This window comes from Mauremys reevesii, linkage group 2, assembly GCF_016161935.1.
Source record: "Mauremys reevesii isolate NIE-2019 linkage group 2, ASM1616193v1, whole genome shotgun sequence".
Classification (NCBI taxonomy): domain Eukaryota; kingdom Metazoa; phylum Chordata; order Testudines; family Geoemydidae; genus Mauremys; species Mauremys reevesii.
Genome location: NC_052624.1, coordinates 8,334,531 through 8,358,565, shown reverse-complemented (window position 1 = coordinate 8,358,565; position 24,035 = coordinate 8,334,531). Strand labels below are relative to the sequence as shown.

At 48.3% G+C, this 24,035-nt stretch overlaps 1 protein-coding gene across 11 annotated transcripts in view; it reads right to left on the bottom strand.

Moving 5' to 3' along the window:
• LOC120399403 (meiosis-specific coiled-coil domain-containing protein MEIOC-like) overlaps positions 1-24,035 on the bottom strand; it is a 55,771-nt gene that overhangs the window by 15,916 nt on the left and 15,820 nt on the right. For all 11 annotated transcript variants that reach the window (XM_039527620.1, XM_039527623.1, XM_039527613.1 and 8 more), the window contains 2 exons: positions 9,983-10,149; positions 1,883-1,984 (listed from right to left, as the gene is read on the bottom strand). In XM_039527620.1, the coding sequence (XP_039383554.1) occupies positions 1,883-1,984; positions 9,983-10,149 (269 nt within the window). The remainder of the gene's footprint in view (positions 1-1,882; positions 1,985-9,982; positions 10,150-24,035) is intronic.

Below are 24,035 nucleotides of genomic sequence, written 5' to 3'. Positions count from 1 at the left end.
GAGCCACAGCAGCATAGCATTTAAGGCACCCAGTGTTACAAGGCAGGTGGTAACATCTCCTTACTGGTCTGAGGTGCACCCTAAAGCATCATAAACTCTCTTTTTCAGTACTCAAAACATGGGCTCTTCTTGATGACAATAAAAATGATGGCTCTTATCACTATGCATTAGCAATATATCATTGCTTCTCTTTATAAAGGAAGACACTCCAAAATTCACGACATTAATAAAAGGCAATACCTCCTTTGCTGGCATATTCCCACAGCTTTATGGACATTGTCTTTTGAATAAGCATCTCATGAGTATAGCACTCAAAGTGCCATGTTATTTTCTTCTGTTACATACAAATAAATATTTTTTGCATTTGGAAAACAAAAATGGTAAAAATTTAACTATTATGTTCCTACAATATGATTTGTATTGAGCCCACTAGCAAACTTCATCAAAGTATTATTTAGTCAGGACCCAAAAGTATGACAGGCACCTTGCAGAACATAAATCTGGTCCCCACTCCCAAATAGTTTACAGTCTAAAAAGACAAGACAGATGGGGTGATGTGGGAAGAGATACAACACTAATGTTTTGCTTCTGATGTTATCCTTTTAAGTTTATTAAAGAAAAAAATACTGATTTACAGGACTGTCTACTATTCGGGGTTTTTTTTTGTTTTCTTAGATATTATCATTCATAAATCCTGGAAATATATAAACAACTCAAAACATTCTGAAATGTATTTGTATGTTTAGATATTATAAAAATCTTAGGATTTTATACTGATTGATCATTGCAGCTAAATCATTTTGAGTAACTGGCCTCCAGCTGAAGAATTCTGCCATAGCATTTGGTACGATGCCTTTTCCACTCAACTAAAACAAATGTGGAAAGTATTATAATGGGTTTTTTTTAATAGCCTTTTGTATATATAGTGTGGAAGAAAACACAGTCTTCACTCTTGGGTTGTTTGCAACATGTCAGAGACAGTTTATTCTCAAGCAATTGCAAGGTGGAGTGCGCGCACAGACAGGAGGTCTCCGCCAGATAAACAATTAGGGCAAGCATTTATATCTTTTGTTGCATACAATAATGATCAACAGCCGCATCTTGTTTATACACATTCCTTCCTGATATCTTACTTTTCTCAATAGTTCCTGCTACAGTCTGTGTTCCATTCTTATCTAACACAAGGTCAACCAGCATCTCTTACAGTTTTCCTCACTCGCTTCCCAGGCCCTGCCTTGAAGTCTTGTGTTATTAGAATTAGAGTTAGCTTGACTCGACTCTTGCTCTGTTCAGTTAAAAACTAAGATGTCTGCGTCCAAATTCCCTTTATCCTTTTTTCCACTTCTACAATAGTTAAAACTCCTATAAAACCTTCCACATTTGTCTTAGTTGAGTGAAAAAGGCTGCCTATGCTACTGCAAAATTCTTCATTTGGAGGCCAGTTACTCAAAATGATTTAGCTGCAATGATCAATCAATTCAAAATCCTAAGATTTTTATAGTATCTAGAAATACAAATATATTTCAGAATGTTCTGAATTATGAACTACTTCTACCTTCAGCTATATCCATAGTCATACCTCCATTAATCCTCTTAATAAAACTAAAGTACCTAAGACATCGATTTCTCTTTCCAGTTGCCATCTGCTGGTAGACGGATGAACAGAAGACTGCCTTTCTATGTTAGTTTATTCCAAGTAAGTACTAGTAACAGATGTTTCCAATTTAATTTGATGATAGCTTATTTAAATGATATCTTAAAACTCAGTACTATGTCAGACAACACATAAGTTGTCTTGTCAAATGTCTACTGTTACGTAAAATAAATAAAACTTTAAAATGTAAGACATACAACAGCATGAAAGTTTTCAGTATAAACTTACCAATCTGTAACTGGCTCTGGCTTGTTTGGCTCCTCTAGGATGCTCGACACTAACCCAAACATATCTGGGCCATTGCCAGAGTAAGACAGATTTATCTGTGCCCTGAAAAATAAAACCCAGACAGATATGATCCTATTTTTAGGAGAAAAAACAACCAATAAAGAGAAAGCACACAAAAGTTTACCTTCTGATTTCTTTAGCAGTAACATATTATAAATATAGGAGGGGGAGAAAAGGAAGCTTCCTTACCCACCAAGAATTAATGCAATAATGTTCCTTGCAGATGAGAAGCTAAGTATTATCTTCTATCATATCTTTGACAGTAAACACATATTTGAATAACTAGCATGTGTTAAAGCACCAGGATCCTGGCCCTTGTGTGCAGATCTCAGCCTTGATGCATGAAGCATTGTTTTTGGTTTCTAGAATGTTTACAGGGAAGTGGGAAGGAGAGAAGATGGATGGATGGGATGTCATCTGCCTCCTTGTCACCTTTTCCTCCCTCTTCCCCAGAACAGCCTTCTATGGAGATAAGAGTGGGTGGGGACTGAGCAGACATGAAGTGGGTTGCAACACTCCTGTGAAGAGTGGGAGGAACACCACCCAACATCCTCCAACCAGCTCCATGAAAATTACTACAAAAGGATACATAGGAATTGTGATACTGGATTAACCTAAAATCAATCTAATGCAGAATGTTGTCTCTGACAGTGGCCAGCACCAAATACAACAAGATGTAATAACCCTACTGTAATCTGTGCCCCCGCATTCCCAACTTTAGGTCTGATCGTGATTTATAATAGTCCGAGATTGGTTTAATGTCTGTTCCACCAATTTTTAACCTAATTATAACTCTGGATATTCTTGATATCTGTCTTAAGTAACCAATCCCTTTTTTAATCTTGTTAAATTCTTGCCTCAACAACTTTCTGTGGTAGCGACTTCCAAGGCTTAATTACACATTGTGGGAAATATTTCTTTTTATCCGTTCTGAATTTCCTACCTTTCAATTTAATTGAAGACCTTGTTTTTCTGTTAGAAGACTGGAAGAACACAAGTTTCCTATCTACCTTCACTACTGAATATATTATTTTATATACTTTTATCATGATCCCTTTTATATATCTTCTTTCTAAGGTAAACAATCCCAATCTTCTCAAGCTCTTTATATGAGATTTTTGCAATGTCCTTGATCATTCTTGTCACCCTTCTCTGACCCCCCTCTAGGTCTGCAATATCTTTTTGGAGAAGAGGTGACCAGTGCTGCACACAGTATTCCACACGAAGCCAGACCACTGATTTATATAAAGACATTATAATATCCTCTGTATTATTCACTCTCTCATTTCTTACACAACCTAATATAGTTTGCTTTTTTGATCACAGCTGCACACTGAGCAGAGGTCTTCATTGAACCATTTACTCTGATGCCCACATCCCTTTCTTGATTCGATACCATTAACTCAGAACATTGTAACACATATCATTAGTTAAAATTTTACCTCCCATTTGCATTTATCAACACTGAATTTCATTTGTCATCATGTTGCCCATTCACCTAGCTTGTTTTGGTCTCTCTAAAAGTTCCTCACAGTCCTCTCTGGTCCTGACTAACCTATGTAATTGTGCCATCTGCAAATTTTGCTACTTTGCTGCTCACCCCCCTTTACAGATCATGAATATATTAAACAAAAAGAACCTAGTATGGAACCTTGAGGCATCATACTGTTTGTATTTTGACATGATGAAAATTGGCCACTTAATCCTAAACCTGGCCTACATCTAAAATTTAGGTTAACCTAATTATGTTGCTTAGAGATCTGAAAAAGTCACACTCCTGAAAAACATAAATAAGCTGACTTAAGCCCTAGTATAGACACCAACTATGTCAAAGGAAGAATTCTTCTGTCAACCTAGCTACCACCTCTCAAGGGAGTCGGTTTAAAAAAAACTCCTTTCCATTGCTGTAGCAAGTATCTACAGCACAGCAGTGCAGGTGCAGCTGTAATACTTGCAATGTAGACATAGCCCTTTGCTTCCTAGCTCCTAGTCAGATTTTGATCCGTAACAATACTTTGCCTCTCAGTCCGTGACAACTTAGTTTCTTTATTGAGGGACCTGGTCGAAGGCCTTTTTGGTAGTCCAGATAAACATCAACTGGTTCTCCTTTATCCATTATCTCATTGACATGTTCAAAGAATTTTAACAAGGAGTCCCTGTGGCACCTTAGAGACGAACAAATTTATTTGGGCATAAGCTTTCGTGGGCTAAACCCCACTTCATCAGATGCATGGAGTGAAAAATACAGTAAGCAGTGTATATATATATTACAGCACATGAAAGGATGGGAGTTCCTTTATCAAATGGGGGTCAGTGCTAATGAGGCCAATGCAATCAAGGTGGACGTCGCCCATTTCCAACGGTTGACAAGAAGGTGCGAGTATTAGCAGAGGGAAAATTACTTTTTGTAGTGACCCATCCACTCCCAGTCTTTATTCAGGCCTAATTTGATGGTGTCCAGTTTGCAAATTAATTCCAGTTCTGCAGTTTCTCGTTGAAGTCTGTTCTTGAAGGTTTTTTTGTTAAGGTTTTTGACACAGTCCCACAGGACATTCTCATAAGAAAACTAGGGAAATGATTAAATTACTATAAAGTGGGTAAAATACTGGTTGAAAGACCATGCTCAAAGAGTAGTTATCAATGGTTCTGTGTCAAACTAAGGGATGTATCTAGTGCCTGCAGAGGTCTATCCTGAGTCTGCTGCAACTCAATATTTTCATTAATGACTTGGATAGTAGAGTGAAGAGTATGCTTATAAAATCTGAAGATGCCACCAAGCTGGGAGGGATTGCTAACACTTTGGAGGGAAGGATTAGAATTCAAAACAACACTGACAAATTGAAGAATTGGTCTGGAATCAATAAGATGAAATCCAATAAAGACAAGTGCAAAGTACTATACTTGAGAAGAAAAAGAGCAACACCACCTACAGAACGGGAAATCACTGGCTATGCAGTACTACAGCTGAAAAGGATCAGGGGGTTACAAAGGACCACAAATTGAATATGAGACAATAACATGATGCAGTTGATAAAAAGGCTAATATGCTTGGGTAGTATAAAAGACATGGTAGGCAATTGTTCCACTCTACTCAGCATTGGTGAGGCCTCAGGTGGAGTACTGTGTCCAGTTTGGGGCACCACACTTTAAGAAAGATGTGGACAAATTGGAGAAAGTCCAGGGAAGAGCAAAGGTCTAGCAAATATGCGTATGAGGGAAGATTGAAAAAAAATGGGCTTAGTTTGGAGACGAGAAAACTGATGGGGGACATCATAGTTTTCAAAAACAGGTTGTTGCAAGGGGAGTGAAAAATTGTTCTCGTGAACCTCTGAGGATAGGAGAAGCAGCAATGGGCTTAAACTGCAACAAGGGAGGTTTAGGTTGGACATTAGGAAAAACTTCCTGTCAGGGTGGTTAACCCTGGAACAAATTAGCTAGGTTGTGGACTCTCCATCACTGGAGGTTTTTAAGAACAGGTTAGACCAGAGGTGGGCAAACTATGGCCCCCAGGCCAAATCTGGCCCGCGGGACCCTCCTGCCTGGCCCCTGAGCTCCCGGCCAGGGAGGCTAGCCCCCACCCCCGCTGCCTCAGCTCGCTCCGCTGCCGGCACAATGCTCTGGGTGGCGGGGCTGTGAGCTTCTAGGGCAGCGCAGCTACAGAGCCCGGCCTGACCCAGTGCTTCGTGCTGCACGGTGCCAACGGCGTGGCTTGCTCCTGCGAGGCGGCGTGGCTATAGCGCCGCTAGCCATCGGTGCTCCAGGCAGCGCGGTAAGGGGGCAGGGAGCGGGGCTTTGGATAGAGGGCAGGTGAGTTCGGGGGGTGGATAGAGGTTGGGGCGGTCAAAGGGTGGGGAACAGGGGGTTGAATGGGGGCAGCAGTCCCATGGGGGCCGTCAGGAATGAGAGGAGGGGTTGGATGGGGAGGCAGGGGAGTCAGGGGCAGGGGTTCCAGAGGCAGGCAGGGGACAGGACGAAGGGATGAGGCAGGGGTCTCGGGGGGGGGGGGGGGTACAATCAGGAATGAGGGGGAGGGGTTGGATGGGGAGGCAGGGGGCAGTCAGGGGCAAGGGTTCCTGGGGCTGCCAGGGGACAGAGAGAAGGGGTGGTTGGATGGGGCAGGGGTCCCATGGGGGCCATCAGGAATGAGAGGAGGGGTTGGATGGGGCAGCGGGGGTCAGTCAGGGGCAGGGGGCCCAGGGGCGGTCAGGGGACAGGGAGTGGGGGTGGTGGTGGATGGGGCAGGAGTCCAGGGGGGTGGGGGCCAGGCCACAACCTCCTCCCCTAGCCCACCCCTGGGTTAGACAAACACCTGTCAGGAATGGTCTGTTATGTCGTCCTGACTTTAGTGGAGGGGACTGGACTAGATGACCTATTGAGGTCCCTTTCAGTCCTACACTTCTGTGATTCTTCCCAGTAGTCTCACCAGTAAAGACTGATTAAAAAAAAAAATTTAACTTCTCAGCAATGCCTTTATCTTCCTTAATCTCTCTCTTTAACCCCTTGAGTGGCATCATCTGGAGTTCTTCACTCCCCACACAAGAAGACTCTTGGAAACACCTGAGGAACAAAGACTAAACTGGGGGAAGGGCTGGACCCAGGCTACGGGATTTCTAGCCTGTGAATAAAAGACCTGGGGATTCCAAGCTGTAAAGCAAGTGCAGTTTGCCCCTTAAAAATCTGCAGCCTGCTTGTACCATTTCGCCAGGTGAGAATCTGCTAATTCATATCCAATCTATCTAGTACTGTATATACTCAATCATAAGCCAGTTTGTTCATAAGCCGACCCCCCCAAGATGGATAAGTAAAAATGGAAAATGTTTATAACCCGTTCATAAGCCGACCCTATAATTCAGGGGTCAGCAAACTTTGGCTTCCGGCCCATCAGGATAAGCACTGGCGGGCCGAGATGGTTTGTTTACCTCGAGTGTCCGCAGGCACGGAGGTAAAGCTAAGTAAACAGTGTCCTGGCGCGCCAGCTGCTTACCCTGATGGGCCGGGACAGCAACTGGTGGGGAAATGTTTTGGGGGCGAGAAGCTGGGGTCAGGGGAGTAATCCCTGTGACCACCCCCCACATGACCCCACCCCTAGCCCGGGACTCCCACACTCTCCCCATCCCATCCCTTCCCACCTTATCTGGGGAGGGCTAGGGGAGGATCTCTCTGACCTGGCTGGAGCTGCTCCGGCAGGCTGGACAATGCGGCCGCAGCCTGCTCCGGTGGGCCAGACCGGGTGGCGCGGCTGCAGCATGTTCCAGTGGGCAGGTGGCATGGCCACACCCTGGTCTGGGGGGCAGGGCTGCAGCTGCTTCGGAGGCTGGGGGGGAGAGCAGCGTGGCCAGAAGTGGAGAGCCTCTGGCCCTGCCTCTTCCCTTCTGGCTCTGCTGCCTCTCTTTGCTCCCTCTGTTGGGGGGAGGGGCTGTGTCCCACCTCTCCCTCTCTATACTCATTCATAAGGTGACCCCCTACTCTGGTGCTTCTCTTTTTTACTAAAAAATTCAGCTTATGAATGAGTATATACAGTCTATTAAGGTTAGTTTGTGTTTTTTATTTATTTGCTAGGTAATCTGCTTTAATCTGTTTGCCATCACTTAAAATCTATCTTTTGCAGTTAATAAACTTGTTTTTGTTTTAATCTAAACTGGTGAGCTTTGAATGGAGTGCTTGGGGAAAATCTTTGCTTAGTTACCACAAGTGTGCATTGTTCTCTTCACATTGAGGGAGAGGCAGACCAGGTATTAAACCCATATACTGGCCAGATTTGACCAGGGTAGGACGGTACTGTTCTGGTGTCCCAGGCTGGGAAGCTGGTGGTTAGAGAGCTTATGTGTAACTGCAGCTGGGTGTGTCCCTACCTGTGTGAAATACTGGTGGAAGTGTAGGATCGGCAGCGGGTCTGCAGCTTGCCACAGCAGCACAGTTTGAGAGGGAGTCCACGCTGCTGGGTACACAGTGAGTACCCCAGTTCCAGGTAGCACCCGGGGGGAACCAGTCACAGCACCTATTCTTTCTTAGGTTTCCTATTTCTGATGTAGTGAGTTATAAATACTAAAATGAGACATTTATATTGAAAATGCAAATGTCATCATGGATATCAAGGGCCAATAAATTGCTGTGGTAGTCAGCCTTAAACAGCCCCAAAGTAAGAATGCATGCCATAGCCAGCATCTGGGATAGAAATGGAAAGAACACGGGGGTGGGGGGAAGAGAGAGAGAGAGAGAGAGAGAGAGGTCTGCATTTATATAACTTCTCTAATTGTTAACAGCTGCCTATATATTTCTAAAGCTACTATAAAGATACACTAGATATTTCAACAGATGCACATATTTATCTTAAGATGACTAAGATAAATGTGAGATAGCACAAGAGTGCTCATTTAAATGTCCGGTATATAAGGGGAAAGGAAATAGAACCAGGTAATAGGAATGTGAAGGAAAATGGGAGTAGACAAAAGAAGGGGTAACACAGGGCCAGGCTAGCCTAACAGCAGGCAGCTGCAACAACAGTTGCATAAGCTTACTGAAAGATTAGATGGGAGAAGTAGCCCAGGCCTAGGAGTGAGGGCTCAGAGTGCAGATTGGGGTGTCCATTGAAACTTTAAATTTAATAGCTAACATGATTCCTGTCTCTGGATACTTAATACAGGCTGCCCACTTTGATGGGAGAGAAAGTGAATCCAATCTCCACATGGTTTACTTGAACATCCCCTATTTTGGAATTGGCCAATGGGAGGTGGGGGGTGGTGCCTGTGGGCGAGAGCCTAGGAGCCACTTGTGCGCCTCTGCCTAGGAACCGGACCTGCTGCTGGCCGCTTCCAGGGTGCAGTGCAGTCCATGGTGCCAGGACAGGCAGGAAGCCTACCTCTGCACCCCTGCTGCGCCGCGGACCAGGAGCTGCCCGCGGTAAACCTGCGCCCCAACCCCCGGCCCCAGCCCTGAGCCCCCCCCCCAAACCTGGAGCTCCCTCCTGCACCCCAAACCCCTCATCCCTGGCCCCACGCCAGAGCCTGCACCCCAGCCCAGAGCTCTGACCCCCTCCCATACTCCAACCCCCTGCCCCAGCCCACACCCTGAACCCCTCATTCCCAGCCCCACCCCGCAGCCCTCACCCCAACCCTGAGCTCCTCCCACACCCCAAACCCCTCATCCCCAGCTCCTTTGGGTCACGGGCATCAACAATTTTCTTTAACTGGGTTGCAAGAAAAAAAGTTTGAAAACCACTGGTCTAGACAGACTATACCAGTGGTTTTCAACCTTTCCAGACTACTGTACCCCTTTCAGGAGTCTGATTCGTCTTGTTTATCCCTAGTTTCACCTCACTTAAAAACTACTTGCTTACAAAATCAGACATAAAAATACAAAAGTGTCACAGCGCACTAGTACTGAAAAATTGCTTACTTTAAAATTTCATACAGAAAAAATTAGAGTTTGTATGGACTTTTTATGTAGCCTGTTGTAAAACTAGGCAAATATCTAGATGAGTTGCTGTACCACCTGGAAGACCTCTTCATAAGTCCCAGAAAGCTGGTGAATGCATGCTTATGTTACCGGTGGTGGTGAAGACAGACACAGACACAGACACACACACACACACACACACAGACACACACGTGTTCCCTAACCTCCATCCGTCTGTACTGTTCAGTAACAAGAGGAAGAAACTAGCATTCACCGTGCCCCTTCTGTTACAAAAAACAGCTCCCTCTGTCACCAAAAAGGGTCATAATGACGTCATGTAACAAGGAGGCCTTTTCAAGAGGTAATTTTTTGTCATTATATAAAGATCAAGATTTATCTGATACTTGACTTTCCTATTATGTTCCATAATAAGGAACTTTTATGTCTCATATTTTAAAAGTATAGCCATGATTTCCACAGTTATTTGATAAATACTATTCAATTCAGGTGAGTTATTGCCCATGAGTTTCTGTAGTTATCCCATAACTTCTTCCTTACAATACTTAGAAACCAAACCCTCACACTCCCGCCCAATTAAACTTTCAGCCTTCCAGAAAACAGCATAAGATCATACTTATTTAATACCTTTTTTTTGTGCAGTCTTGTAAAGAAGTTGCTGTGTTGGTATCATCTCCACACACAGACCAATTAGTATATAACCGGGATGATTCCAGAGGTGGTGGTGTACTTGTGATCCCTCCTAACAACGGGGAGAATAACTGAGTGTCCATTTTTTGTTTCTTGCCGTTTACCTGAATTGAAAAGAGAGTGAACAGTTTTACAATGTGAGGAGTTTATGTAAGTGAACAATAAAGGGCACCTCTTTTGAAAAAAAGGAAGTTTGTTTTTTAAAAGAGGTAATATTTTTTCTTTCTGAAAACTTTGTTTTCTGCAAATCCATACATCTGATTTTAAAAAAAAAAAATCATGTGTTATTTAAATCAGAGTTTTCTTTTTAAAAATAAACCTATTAAAAATAAATCTGAAATTGTTACAACTTATGTTAAGGCCTAAACTTAGTATAATCTATCAAAATAAATTAACTAAACAGTTATTAAATTAATTCAAACAGTACATGTTTATGCTGAAATTTTAAAGAAAGTCAAACCACTGAACTGGTGGAATTCACTGTGCTCAGCACCTGGAAGTGCATTCATTGAAGTGTTAACCAGATTTTGATAACTGTAGCCTCTTACACAGCTGCAGAGAGAATATTTTCTTTATTTCAGTTTATTCAACTAGTTTGTTAAATGACTACATTGAAAGTTGAGAAATGGATTCACATTTTTTTTTAAAAAAGGCAGGAAAACTTGCTTTCCTTTTCCAGTCTACGAATAAAAACTAGGGGAGAAAGGATGAGAGCTGCTGTTTCTAAAATCTAAAGGAAATGGAAACCAGAAACAATCAGTTCAATTAAGTAATTACAGATAAAACTTCCTTTGTATATCAAATCAGGTTTAAATGCACAATGTTTTGATAAACTTACATTTTAAAAAGTATGCAGCACATTTAAAGTAGCTTTATTTAATCAAAAATAATTTTAAAATGCTGTTTTGGGCATTGTAATTCAATTCCAGTTTCCATTCTAATGCAGCTTGACACAAATCACAAGTAAAAATAAGCATGGGGCATGCCACAACCCTTCCGCTGGCTCCAGGATACTCTCACTGATTGGCATGGCCAAACAGACTTGGGAGACAGGATGCAGAATATCAAATAATTTGAGAGAACTTTCCTGAATGACTTTGAGGAGTGTATCTAAGGTCTCCACCATTCTTTTAAGGAGGTCCTGACAGGTCTTGATATTAGGCTGTGGAAGGAGCAGATGGTGCTATAGCCTTATTTGGTGATGAAAATGAAGTAGCCAAAGCAATGGGTTGGTCCCTCATTGTCCTCCATGAGGTTCCTGTTCAACTTCCCGGATGAACTCTGGTTAGAGAGTTGTGCTATCTTAAAGGATTCTTTAGGAAGAGGCAATCTATTCTCAGACCTGAATCTAAATGAATAAAGAGCAGGAAAATGTTGAGGATTCCATAATGACCTACATTCCATACAGGAAAGGCAGATAACACCACAGGATGTACGGTGCCTGAAACCTGTCAGAAGTATGGGATCTATGACAAGAAGGACTTCTTCTTAGGTCTCTTTCAGGAACCAGTCTAGGAGACTGAGGGAAAAAAATCTACAAGAAGCACTTCTACAGTCATAAGACAAAGATACAGACTAGCAGAACTCCATCCAGGATGGCACATACATCTGAGGGGTTGTAACAGACTGTGGAGATCTAGACACTAGTTACTGAAAAATAGATATTGGTACCACAGATAACTGTCTCAGAGAGATTCGTTCATAATTGATCCCTTTGGTTCCCATACCAGACGGGACTTGAATCCAGTAAATACTGGAAAATATTAAAAGACAGGAGATTCCGGTATTGGAGTGATCACTATGTTCTCAGAGGTTGTAAAGGCAGCCTGCATTGAGATAGGAATCAGGACCAAAGTGGACGAGCTCCATGGTGCCAATGTGGATGTCTCAGTAGATGGGCTCTTCTTATTAAGATGTGGTACTGAAGACTCTGTGGCAGATGGCACCAATGGCATCAGTACTGAAGAAGTGGTATCGGTCACTGAGAACTGTGTCAACACAGTACCAAGTGGAAGAAGGGCTTCCCTAGTCCCTGAAGACTCATGGTGCTGATCAGATTTGGAAGGAATGAGTTTGGAGACATCAGAGCAATGAGTCTTAGACCTCTTCTTAGCTGGTGCCAGGGATGGTGATCAGTGCCAAACATCATCTGAAGATCTCTGCTCCTTCCTACCTTGGACAGGAGGAGTCATCCTGACTGACCCGAAGAGAACTGAAGAAAAGGCTCAGCATGTTTTTGAAAAGCAGGAGGTCTTTTAGAGCAGTAGGCATGCTAGCCACCATAAGTAGCATCTCTGGTAGCTGAAGCACTAGCAGCAACCAGCTTTAAAACAGCTGATTGCTTTTGATGAGGGACTTCAAATTTGGGAAAACGCCTCACTAACCTTTCCATCAGAAACATTTTTCAATGGGTATCACTAGCTCCCTTCATGCATGTACAAAAGGATTTGCAAACTGAACATTTGTCCATAATATGCAGTTTCCCTAAACAAAACAAAGACACTTAGTATGTCCATTATTTGCAGGCACGGGTGATTCACAGGCAGTGCAGATTTTAAAGCCTAAAGATGGTGTCAGCCATCAGACTTGCACCTCAATACTGGGGGAGACTCAAACAAAAAATAAATTTTGCCTTTTTTGAGGGGGCCAATGGGCACTAAATAAAATGTATAGGCTACAAAGAACAGTTGTCAACCCATTAACTATCCTAAACAACCTACGAAATTACAGGGAAGTAGGAGGACACGATGTAGCTCTGTCTTGCTGCCATGAGCAGCAAGAAGAAATTGAATGGCAGCTGGGGCTGCTCCACTCTTTATACCCTTGGGAGGGGCATGAGGGAGTACAGGATGCATGAGCAGCCGCAATGAATACAGCTGGATAAAATATTCTGGGCTTGCACACATGGGGTACACACACCTACAGTGGGATCCACGTGGACAAATGTTTGAAGAACTTTTTGACAGGGTTCTTGGAGAAGGCAGAGGGTATATTTCCAATATGAGAAAGGGGCTAAAAGAAATTACTGTCATTGACTGGCTGATCTCCTGCTCAGTTAATCATTTTAATGATGCTGAGATTTCAACTGCATTGTTCCTGTGTATCAGGGTGCCTAAAGCCCTGGATAGGCATCTTTTTAGTTATCATTTAAATCAAAATAAATAAAAAGTCAGTCTTCACTCCACTGTCTCTGAGGTATTGCTAGAACACTCCCCAACCCACAGGTGTTGCTATCTGTTCAGCTGCTTTGAATCTCTCTCTCTCTCTCTCTGTGTTAGATACTCAAGAAACCAGATCACTAAGGCCCTCCTTGTTGCAAGACCTAGGCATGAGTTTGATTTGGTGGTAACCACCATACCTTTTTCTCAGTAAGCCTCTCTTCCCCACTGTGACCCAATGAGATAGAAGTGGCTTGGCAGAAAAGGCACTTAACCTGAGTGGACTGGACATTTTGATGTTATAGGGCACTTTATTAAAGAAAAAAATGGTTACTAACTTATCTCAAAGAGCAACAGTTAGGAAGTGTTGCTCATGTCCATTCCAGGCTAGGTATGTGCACGCTACATGCACAGTTGCTGGAGATTTTTCCCTTAGTGGTATCCGTAGGGCCAGCCCAAGCACCCTCTGGAGCCCTGTGAACATGTACCGGTATAAGGGACACTGCCGACTCCACACTCTCAGTTCCTTCTTTCGGGTAACGTCGACAAGAGGGTAGGAGAGTGGGTCAGGGAATGGACATGAACAACGCATTTGAAAGAACAACTGTTATGAAAAATTAAGAACCATTTTTTCTTCTTCAAGTGCTTGCTCATGTCCATTCCATGCTAGGTGACTCACAAGCAATATCCCCTGAGGTGGGCTCCAAGTTCATGTATGTTCTGATTGCAACACTGCTCTACCAAAACTAGATTGTCACGGGCCTGTTAGGTGATGGCATAGTGGGATGCGAAGATCTGAATCGATGACCATGTCGCAGCCCTGTAGCTATCCTGGATTGGTATCTGCGCGAGAAACGCTGAGGCTGAAGACTGGGATCTTGTAGAATGAGCCATCACGATAGCCGGTGGTGGGACGTTGGCCAGCTCATAGCAAGCTCGGATGCAGGCGGTTATCCAGGACAATATTCTTTGGGATGACAATGGTAGACCTTTCATCCTGTTCAGCACAGCCACAAAAAGCTGTGTAGACTTGCAGAAGGGCTTAGTTCTTTCAATATAGAAGGCCAAGGCCTATCTAACATTTAAAGTATGTGCTGACATTCCACAGCTGTGCTGTGAGGCTTCGGAAATAAAACAGGCAGAAGAATGTCCTGGTTGTTATGAACAGCAATACCACCTTTGGAAGGAAGGCCAAGTGGGGGCGCAGCTGGACGCTGTCTTTGAAGAACACTGTCTATAGTATATGGGGGTTCTGATGTCAAGGCTTTGATTTCGGAGACCCTTCTGGCTGAGGTAATCACCACTAGGAAGGCAACCTTCCACAAGAGGAGTAGGCGAGAACAAGAAGCTAACAGCTCAAAGGGGAGACCTGTGAACCTTGACAGGACCAGGTTTAAGTCCCATGTGGGAATCGGGGCACAAACCTGTGGGTAGACTTTTCTAAACCCTTGAGGACCCTGATCGTCATCTCATGGGAGAAGACTGATTTGCCCTGGACCAGAGGATGGAAGGCTGAGATGGCTGCCAAGTGAACCTTGACTAAAGACAGTCAGACCCTGGTGCTTCAGGTGGAGCAAACAGTCCAAGATGGACTGCAGTGAGGGCTGCGATGGGGAACGATTCCACTCAGAGGCCCACAAGTGAAACGCTTCCCCTCAGCCAAGTAGGTAGCCCTGATGGAGTGTTTCCTGCTACCTAGCAAGATTGCTGGACCTCCTCCAGAGCACGCCCACTCCTTGGAGTTTAGCCACACAGAACCCACACCATCAGGTGTAGGGAGACGAGGTCAGGTGAAGCAAACGGCCTTGCTCCTGTGAAATCAAGTCCGGACGTCATGGGAACTCTAACAGAGTTGCTACCGAGAGGTCCAGAAGTGTGCCAAACCAATGCGTGGCCATGCCGGAGCTATCAAGATAACCTTTGCCTTGTCCCTCTTGATCTTCAGAAGGACCTTGTGAACCAAGGGGATCGGTGGAAAAGCAACCAGCAGCCTGCCTGTCCACGAGAGCAGGAAGGTATCAGACAGAGAGCCCTGGCTGAGCTCGTGCACCGAGCAGAAACTGCGGCATTTCCTGTTCTGTCTGGTGGCAAACAGGTCTACCTGGAGAGTCCCCCACTTCTGGAAGATAGCATTGACTACCTCTGGGTGAAGGGACCACTCAGGATGAATGGAAAAGGACCTGCTGAGTTGATCTGCCAATGCATTCTGTTCTTCGGGAAGGTGTGCTGCCTCGAGACGGACGGTATGGTTCACACAGAAGTCCCACAGACAGAGGACCTCCTGACACAGGCCTGAGGAGCAAGCTCCCCTTTGCCTGTTGACATAAAATAATCAAGGCCGTGTTGTCCATTGAGACCTGCACAACCTTGCCTGACAGGTGGGGAAAAAACACCTGGCAGGCCAAATGTATCGCCCCGAGTTTAGCTCTTCCTGGGACCAGAGACCTTTGATTCTGAGATTGCCATGGTGGGCTCCCCACCCCAGTTCTGATTCATCCATAACCAAGGTCTCGGATGGATACAGGGCAGCAACGGGCACCCATTTCATCACCCAACACGGATCTACCCACTAAGTCAGAGATGCTAAGACAGTTGATGGGATCGTGAGAACTGAGTCCAAGTGGTGTTTGCCCGGGGAGTAGATCGATGCCAGCCACATCTGTAGGGGTCTGAGGTGTAACCTTGCATATTGTACCATGTAAGTACACACTGCCATGTGACCTAACAGTCTGAGGCATACCCGGGCACTCATAAGCGGATGAGCTGTGACGTGGGTGATTAGATCGGACATAGTTCGGAACCGGGCTTCTGCTATGAAGGCCCTGGCCTGGATAGAGTCGAGCACTGCCCCTATAAGCTCTATTCTTTGCTCTGGGACTAGTGTTAATTTCTGTTTGCTTACCAACAGGTCTAATGCCTGACAGGTGGCCCATACTATGGCAATGCTGTGCTGAACCTGAGCTCGCAAATGGCCTTTGATCTGCCAATTATTGAAGTATGGGTAGATTCGTATACCTCGACGTCCCAGGTAAGCTGCAACCATCACCATATACTTTGTAAAGACCTGTGGGAAAGCTGACAGGCTGAAGGGGAATGCAGTGAACTGGTAGTGGCATTGGCCCACCACAAACTGAAGAAATCTTCTGTGTCTATGGAAGATGGAAATGTGGAAATACGCGTCCTTGAGATCAAGGGCGGCATACCACTCTCCTGGATTCAGAGAGGGAATGATAAAGGCCAGGAAGACCATGCAGAACCTCAATTTCTTGAGATATTTGTTGAGGCAACACAGGTCCAGGATGGGACGCAGGCCCCCCCTTGGCCTTCGGGATTACGAAATACCAAGAGTAGAACCCCTTCCCTCTCAATTCTCGAGGAACTTCCTCTACTGTTATGTACTGTAGAATGTTATGTGAGACCTTGCAGTGCAGAAGGGAAAAGACGGTTACTCACCGTTGTAACTGTTGTTCTTCGAGATGTGTTGCTCCTATCCATTCCAGTTAGGTGTGCGCGCCGCGCATGCACGGCTCTTCGGAACATTTTTACCCTAGCAACACTCGGTGGGTCGGCTGGGCGCCCCCTGGAGTGGCGCCGCTATGGCGCAGAATATATACCCCTGCCGACCCATCCGCCCCTCAGTTCCTTCTTGACGGCTACTCCGACAGTGGAGAAGGAGGGCGGGTCTGGAATGGATAGGAGCAATACATCTTGAAGAACAACAGTTACAACGGTGAGTAACCGTCTTTTCTTCTTCGAGTGATTGCTCCTATGCATTCCAGTTAGGTGATTCCCAAGCCTTACGTAGGTGGTGGGGTCGGAGTTAGATGTTGCAGAATGCAAACTGCTGAGCCAAAGGCTGCATCATCTCTGGACTCTTGGGCCAATGAGGCAAAGGTGTGGACCGAGGACCAGGTAGTTGCACGACACATCCCCTGAAAGGGTACGTGAGCCGGGAAGGCAGCAGAGAAGCCTGAGTCCTGGTGGAATGTGAAGTAAGGTGGCTCTATGGAACATGGGCCAAAACACAGCAGGTGCGGTTGCACAACGTCATCGAAGACGAAATCCTCTAGGAGGAGACAGGCATGCCCCTCGTCCGGCACGCCAGCACGACGAAGATTTGGGGGCGTTACGAAAGGGCTTTGTCCGCTCGATATAGATTGCGGATGCCCTACGGACGTCTAGGGAGGGCAACTGTTGCTCTCCTTGCGATGAGTGTGGCTTCGGAAAGAAGACCGGAAGGAAGATATCCTGGATGATATGAGAGGCTGACACCACCTTAGGGAGGAAGGCCGGACGTGGTCACAACTGCCCTTGTCCTTGAGAGACACCAGTATACCATGGGTCCATCGTGAGCGCCTGAAGTTCGGAGACTCGTCTAGCCGATGGAAAGGCTACAAGGAAAAACTGTCTTCCAGGACAGGTATGTCAGCGAGCATGTCGTCAGTGGCTCGAATGGGCAATCATAAAACTGGTTAGAACCAGGTTGAAGACCCAGGTTTTGGCGGGGGCCAACTGGGGGGTGGGTATAACGCTCCAAGCCCTTGAGGAACCTAGAAACCACCAGGTGTAAGAATATGGAGCGGCCACTCTCCGCTGGGTGGAAGGGAGAGATGATTGCCAAGAGTGCCCTTAATGAGGACCATCCCAGGTGCTGCTGTTTGAGAGACCAGAGGTAGTCCAAGACGGAATGGATCGGGACCTCGGCGGGAGAAACATTGTGTGTTTCGTAGCGGCAGGAGAAACGATTCCACTCTGCCAGATACATTAACCGAGTGGAAGATTTCCTACCACCCAGGAGAATCCTGTAGAACCGAGGCAGAACAATGTAATTCGAATCGGTTTAGCCACGCAGCAGGCATGCTGTGAGGTGCAGGGATTACAAGTCTGGGTGGTGAAGTTTGCCGTGATCCCGCGTTATGGGGTCTGGGCAAAGAGGTAGGGAAATAGGGTTGGCTACCGACAGGGGTAGCAACCTGGTGTACCAGTGCTGCCTGGGTTACGCTGGAGCGATCATGATCAGGTGCGCTCTGTCCCTGCGGAGTTTTAGCAGGACCCTGTGAACCAGCGGGAACGGTGGAAAATCGTACAGCCGATGGCTCATCCACGGCATCAGAAAACCCCTCCAAGACTGAGCCCGGGGAGAGGCCTTGGAATGAGGAGAACTTCTCTCTCTTTCCGCTCTCGCAGGAGCGAAGAGGGCTATGCGGGGAAAGACCCACTTCCGAAAAACGGAATGGATAATGTCCGGAGGAAACGACCACTTGTGAGACAGGAAGGATCTGCCGAGGCGATCCGCCAGCTGAAACGCCTGGTATACAAGGCAGACTGCTCTCAGCTCTTGGACATTGATGTGTAAGGCCAGCTCTTGAGCCGACCGGAGGCCGTGAGTGCGAAACTGACCCAGGACCCCGAGGGGTAATGGAACAGCATCCCTGGATGCACCAGGGAGGGCGCTGACTCCCGGTCGAGGGAGCCTAGGATGCTCAGGGGGAACGAGACGACCATGAGTATGCTATCTCTGCCCGAGTGGTACACCAAGGTGAGCCACGATTGAAGTGGACGGAGGCGAAGCCTGGCATGTTTGGAAACAAACGTGCAGACAGCCATGTGACTCAGGAAACCTAGGCAAGTGCGAGCCAAAGTTGTCGGGAAGGTCCGTAGACCTTGTACAATTGTTACCATCGCATGAACCCGAGGCTGAGGTAAGCAGGCTCTGGTGAGACTGGAGTCCAGGGTGGCCCCAATGAATTCTATTCCCTGTGAGGGAACCAGAGTGGATTTTACTATTGATCATCAGGCCTAGACACAGGAATAGGTCCGTGTCGATGCCCACATGACTAGTAACTTGGGCCCAGAGGTCCCTTGAATGAGCCAATTGTCTAGATACGGAGAACGTGTATCCGACGGTGGCGAAGAGAGGCGGCGACTACAGCCCTGCACTTTGAATACACTTGAGCTGTATAGAGGCCAACCGGGAGGGCCGTATATTGGAAACGACGGTAGGCCCCCAACCACGGGTACCTTCTGTGTGGAAGAGAAATGGCGACGTGAAAATACGCGCCCTTCATATCGAGGGCGGCATATAGTCTCCGGGATCCAAGGATGGGATGACGGTCCCCATGGGTACCATGCGGAACTCATCTGCATCGTGAACTTGTTGAGGTCCCGCAGGTCTAGGATAGGTCTGAGACCTCCCTTCGCCTAGGGGATTAGGTTTCGTCCTTAGGTACCTCCTGTATAGCTCCGATGAAGAGGAGCGTCCGCACCTGTTGCGAGAGGAATCGCTCATGAGAGGGGTCCCTAAGAGGGGCGAGGATGGGTAGGCTTTTGCCCCATCGGTGGTTAGAAGGACCTTAATTTTGGCTCCTTTGGGGGCCTGCTTGACGCCTACGACCGCGTAAGTGACGCCTGCTGGCAAAGTCCTGACTTTGTCTAGGCGCAGAGTAAGGGCGGTGAGGCTGGGGACGGAAAGGTCGGCGCTAAGCACTGGCGTGTGCATGCCGAGAGAGAGCACAAAGTGACCCTATTGCCCTCCAGGCTTTGCAGCCTAGGGCCAGTTTTTTCAGAGAACAGGCCTTTGCCATTGAAGGGCAAGTCCTGTATAGTGTACAGCAGCTGCGAGGGAAGGCTCGATAACTGGAGCCATGAAATGCGCCTCGTGGCAACACCCGAGGCCAGGGTCGTGGCAGCGGAGTCAGCTGCATCCAACGAGGCCTGGAGGGAAGCTCTCGCCAGCTTCTTCCTTCGATCCAGGAGGGCATCGAACTCTTGACAGGAGTTCTGAAGAACCGACTCTGTAAATTTGCCCACCGCCACCCATAGTAGCGGCTAAGCAGGGCTTGCTAGTTTGCTACACAAAGTGGCAGGGCCCTCGTCGAGTACATCTTACGGCCCAGTAAGACCACTCGCCTAGCCTCCTTGGATTTAGGGGCTGGTGCCTGCTGGCCATGGCGTTCCGTCCCATTGAGGGACTGGACGACAAGGGAGCGGGGGGGGGTAGATGTACATATAGGTACTCGTACCCCCTGGATGATACCCTGCACTTGCGTTCCGATCAGAGGAGGGCCCGAGGAGTCTGTTCCTGCCCCCGCCTCATCTGGGGAGGAGGAAGAAGAAAGGCCAGGGACAAGCGGGTCCTGTGTGGGCTCGCGCTCCTGGACGACCTCCTGATCCGGTGGGATCTGGGAGCCCGGTGGCTGAACCGGGGCTTGCTCCGTACCGGTCGGAGGGGGACGGCTAATTGTCGTCTCTGGCACCCAGAGCTCCGACGGAACGGAGCGAGATGGGAGCACCGGTATGCCTTTGGCGTGGTAGGATGCCCAAGGTGACTAGAAGGACCACTGATAGGTCTCCTGGAAGACTCTGGAGGGCACATCGGAAAACAGAGTACTGCGCATATGAAGTGTCCGTACGTGGCAACACTGATGCGTGGCTGGATGGCCCTGAAGGAGCTGAAGAGCCTTTGGTAGAGTCTCCCTCTCTAACTGACATCGCTCGACGCGGCACCGGGGATCGGTACCGGGAGACATACTGGAGCTGTGCCGGGCGGTCGACCGAGAGCGCAAGGCTCGATGTTCAGGAGTGGCTACGGGAGTCCCGGTGCCTGGGGCGGTGCCGGGAGCTGGATCGGTGCTGAGTGAACTGGGCCGGCGAACGGGATGCTGACCGGTGCCACGAGTACTAATGGTACCGAAATGGAGAACGGTGCCGAGACTGCGAGCGGCGTCGAGACCTCGATCGGTGACGGGACCGAGAACGCCTGCGGGACCGCGATCGGGAACGGTGCCGCTCTGCGGTGCCGACGCAGGGTGGCGTGAGCAAGACAGGCTCGCCGATAGACAATATAACCCACACCGGCGGTGTCGGGGGTTAAAGCAGCGCAGGCTCTGCCCTTGCCATCCACTCCCTCGCTGTGGAAATGTTTCCAGCGTGGAGGGAATAGTGAGCTCGATCACAGCTCGCACCGGGGAGCATTCAGGTACTGGACTCGACGGCTCTTGCGAGGCCGGAGTCTACGGTGCTGATACTGTCGGTGCCGCAGCAGGTACCGGTGCCGGGCAGTACGACGTAGTAGAGCGCTCGGGCTGCAGAGCAGGCGGCTCGGACGCAGCTTAAAAGCGAGCTCGACCACGGTTCGTACCGGGGAGCTTTCCAGCACCGGACTCGATGGCTCTTGCCTGGCCGGAGTTAACGGTGCGGATATTGTCGGTGCCGTGGCAGACATCGGTGCCGGGCGAACTGACTGAGCGTAGCGCTCGGCTGCAGAGCAGGCGGCTCGGACGCAGCTTCATAGCGAGCTCGACCACGGTTCGTACCGAGGAGCTTTCCAGCACCGGACTCGATGGCTCTTGCCTGGCCGGAGTTAATGGTGCGGATATAGTCGGTGCCGCGGCAGACATCGGTGCCGGGCGCTCCGACTGAGCGTAGCGCTCGGCTGTGGAGCAGACGGCTCGGACGCAGCAAGTATACAGAGCCAGCGAGGGCCAGTGCCGGGAGGCCTTGGCGGTACCGGCGATCCGGTGCCGAGGGAGCGCTCCTTGAAGACTAACCAGCGCTCGGCGCCGAGAGCGGAGGAGCAAGAGCTGCCTCCCTCAGGAGCTGCTTGAGACGAAAGTCCTGCTCCCCTTTGTTCTCGGATTAAAGGCCTCACAACTGCGGCACTTATCTGTTAGTTGAGATTCCTCGAGGCACTTAGGAGAGGATCTCTTGTCGGCATCGGCTTGTGGCCGGCCGAGCGTTGTAAAACCCTGTGGACCGGGCATCGGACCCAGCACTGGGTGAGGGGAAGGGGATAAACCCCGAACCCCTGAAAATAAATACTATACTACAAACAAATAAAGTTAACTACAACTATAAACATCTGAACTATATAGTAAACGAGAGAAACTACGAGTAGCTAGGGAAGTGGAGGTCAGCTAAGCCGCGCTCCACTGTTCCAACGGCCGTCACGGGCGGGAAGAAGGAACTGAGGGGCGGATGGGTCGGCAGGGGTATATATCCTGCGCCATAGCGGCGCCACTCCAGGGGGCGCCCAGCCGACCCACCGAGTGTTGCTAGGGTAAAAATCTTCCGAAGAGCCGTGCACGCGCAGCGCGCACACCTAACTGGAATGCATAGGAGCAATCACTCGAAGAAGAAACAGGCAGTCCAAAAACAAAAGGGGGGATGGATCCTGACTCAAGTCTGGTATGCTGTTCTCAGGCATACCCTCAAAAGGCCTGCCTGGACTCACCAGGGAATCTAATTGAGCCTGACTGGGAGGCCGAAGTGGAAGGTAGGGCCTGACGACGCCTGTAGCCCTTCCCTTTCTTCTTATAGGAATCATGTCTGGGAGGCCGTGGGGGGATGCGAATACAAGTACTCAAACCTGGTGACCAGTATATAGTACTACTTTTCTACCCATTTTGAGGTAAGGGGCAGAGAGGAAGGGGTCTGCCATAGAGCCCTGCCCCTGACTGGTCCCACAACCCCCTCACTGACCAGAAGGGCCACTCTGGAGAGAGCCGCTGCAGCTAAGATATCTATCACATGGTGAGTGGACTCCTTCAGTTCCTCTATCTCCAAGTTTGTGGCGACCCTCTTCAGGAGCTCCTGATGTGTCCTAAAATCATCTGGCGGGAGCAGGCTAAATAACCCTACTACCACCTCCAGTTGGTCACTTCCGTGACCTCGGAGTTAGGGTAGGTGCCAGAGGACAAAGTAGTGGCTTGCCTACACGACTGAGTACAACCATTGGGAATGGGGTCCCGGTACCAGGAGAAACCTCCACAGGTTCCAATACTACCACTGCATGGGCCAGTATCCTGATGACCAGGTGGCTGCTATGAGGCCAGTACTGAAGTCTGGTGCGTACGACAGGTACCGGTACTTCTTTTGGCAGGGTGAAGGACTCCACCTTGGACTCCAATGAGGACTCTTTTCCCGAAGATCATGGGGGGGCCATGCCCGGTTCCACCTCCAGGTGGTGCCGGGGAAGCAGTGACCAATGTCGGGTTGGGGACTGTTGTGGGGGGGGCCATGCAGGGCTTCCTCCTGGAAGGTGCCGCTACCGTCGGTGCTGAGAAGGAGCTCTCCACCCCTTGCACCCTTCTGTCCCGGATAGCCCTGACAGGCATGGGACCTTGGGGGGTGGGCGGTATCAGGAGGGACAATAAATCTTTTGCAGTCTGGAAGGCCTCTGGAGTTGAGGGGGCCCACCAGCACAAGGTACTACAACCACTCCCAGGAGTGGGAGGAGGGTCCCAAACTGGGCTCGATGCAGCTCTGGGGAGGACAAGTGGCCTGGCACAGGTCTCACTACGTCCACTGCTCCCCTCTCGTCTCTCTTCGGTGCCAGGGAGCGCCCTCTTTCAACATGTTGTTTCTTGTGCTTCCTCCTTGGCACCGGGGATGGAGAATGGTGCCAAAAAGAGCCCAGTGCTGGTGGTGCACTTTGCACACAGGCTGAAGTACATGGCACCAATTCGGAGCGGGATGGCTCCGAGGCCGGTCTGAGGGCTGCTTCCATTAACAGAGCCTTCAGGCAAATGTCTCTGTCTTTCAAAGTCCTTAGTCTGAAGCCCCTGCAGATTCCACACTTCTCCTTAACATGAGCTTCTCTGAGGCACTTCAGATAGGCCATATGTGGTCGCTCACTAGCATAGGCTTGGTGCAGGATAAGCATGGCTTGAAGCCTGGAGACCGGGGCATGCCCAGTCCCTGGGACAATGTCCCTCTAAGATTGGAATAACTATCTGATCTATCTAAACTAAGACTGGTAACTAAACTTACTAACTACAAAAATTATATACACTAGTTCTGAGTCCAAAGCACTGTTAGGAAGGCATTCCAGC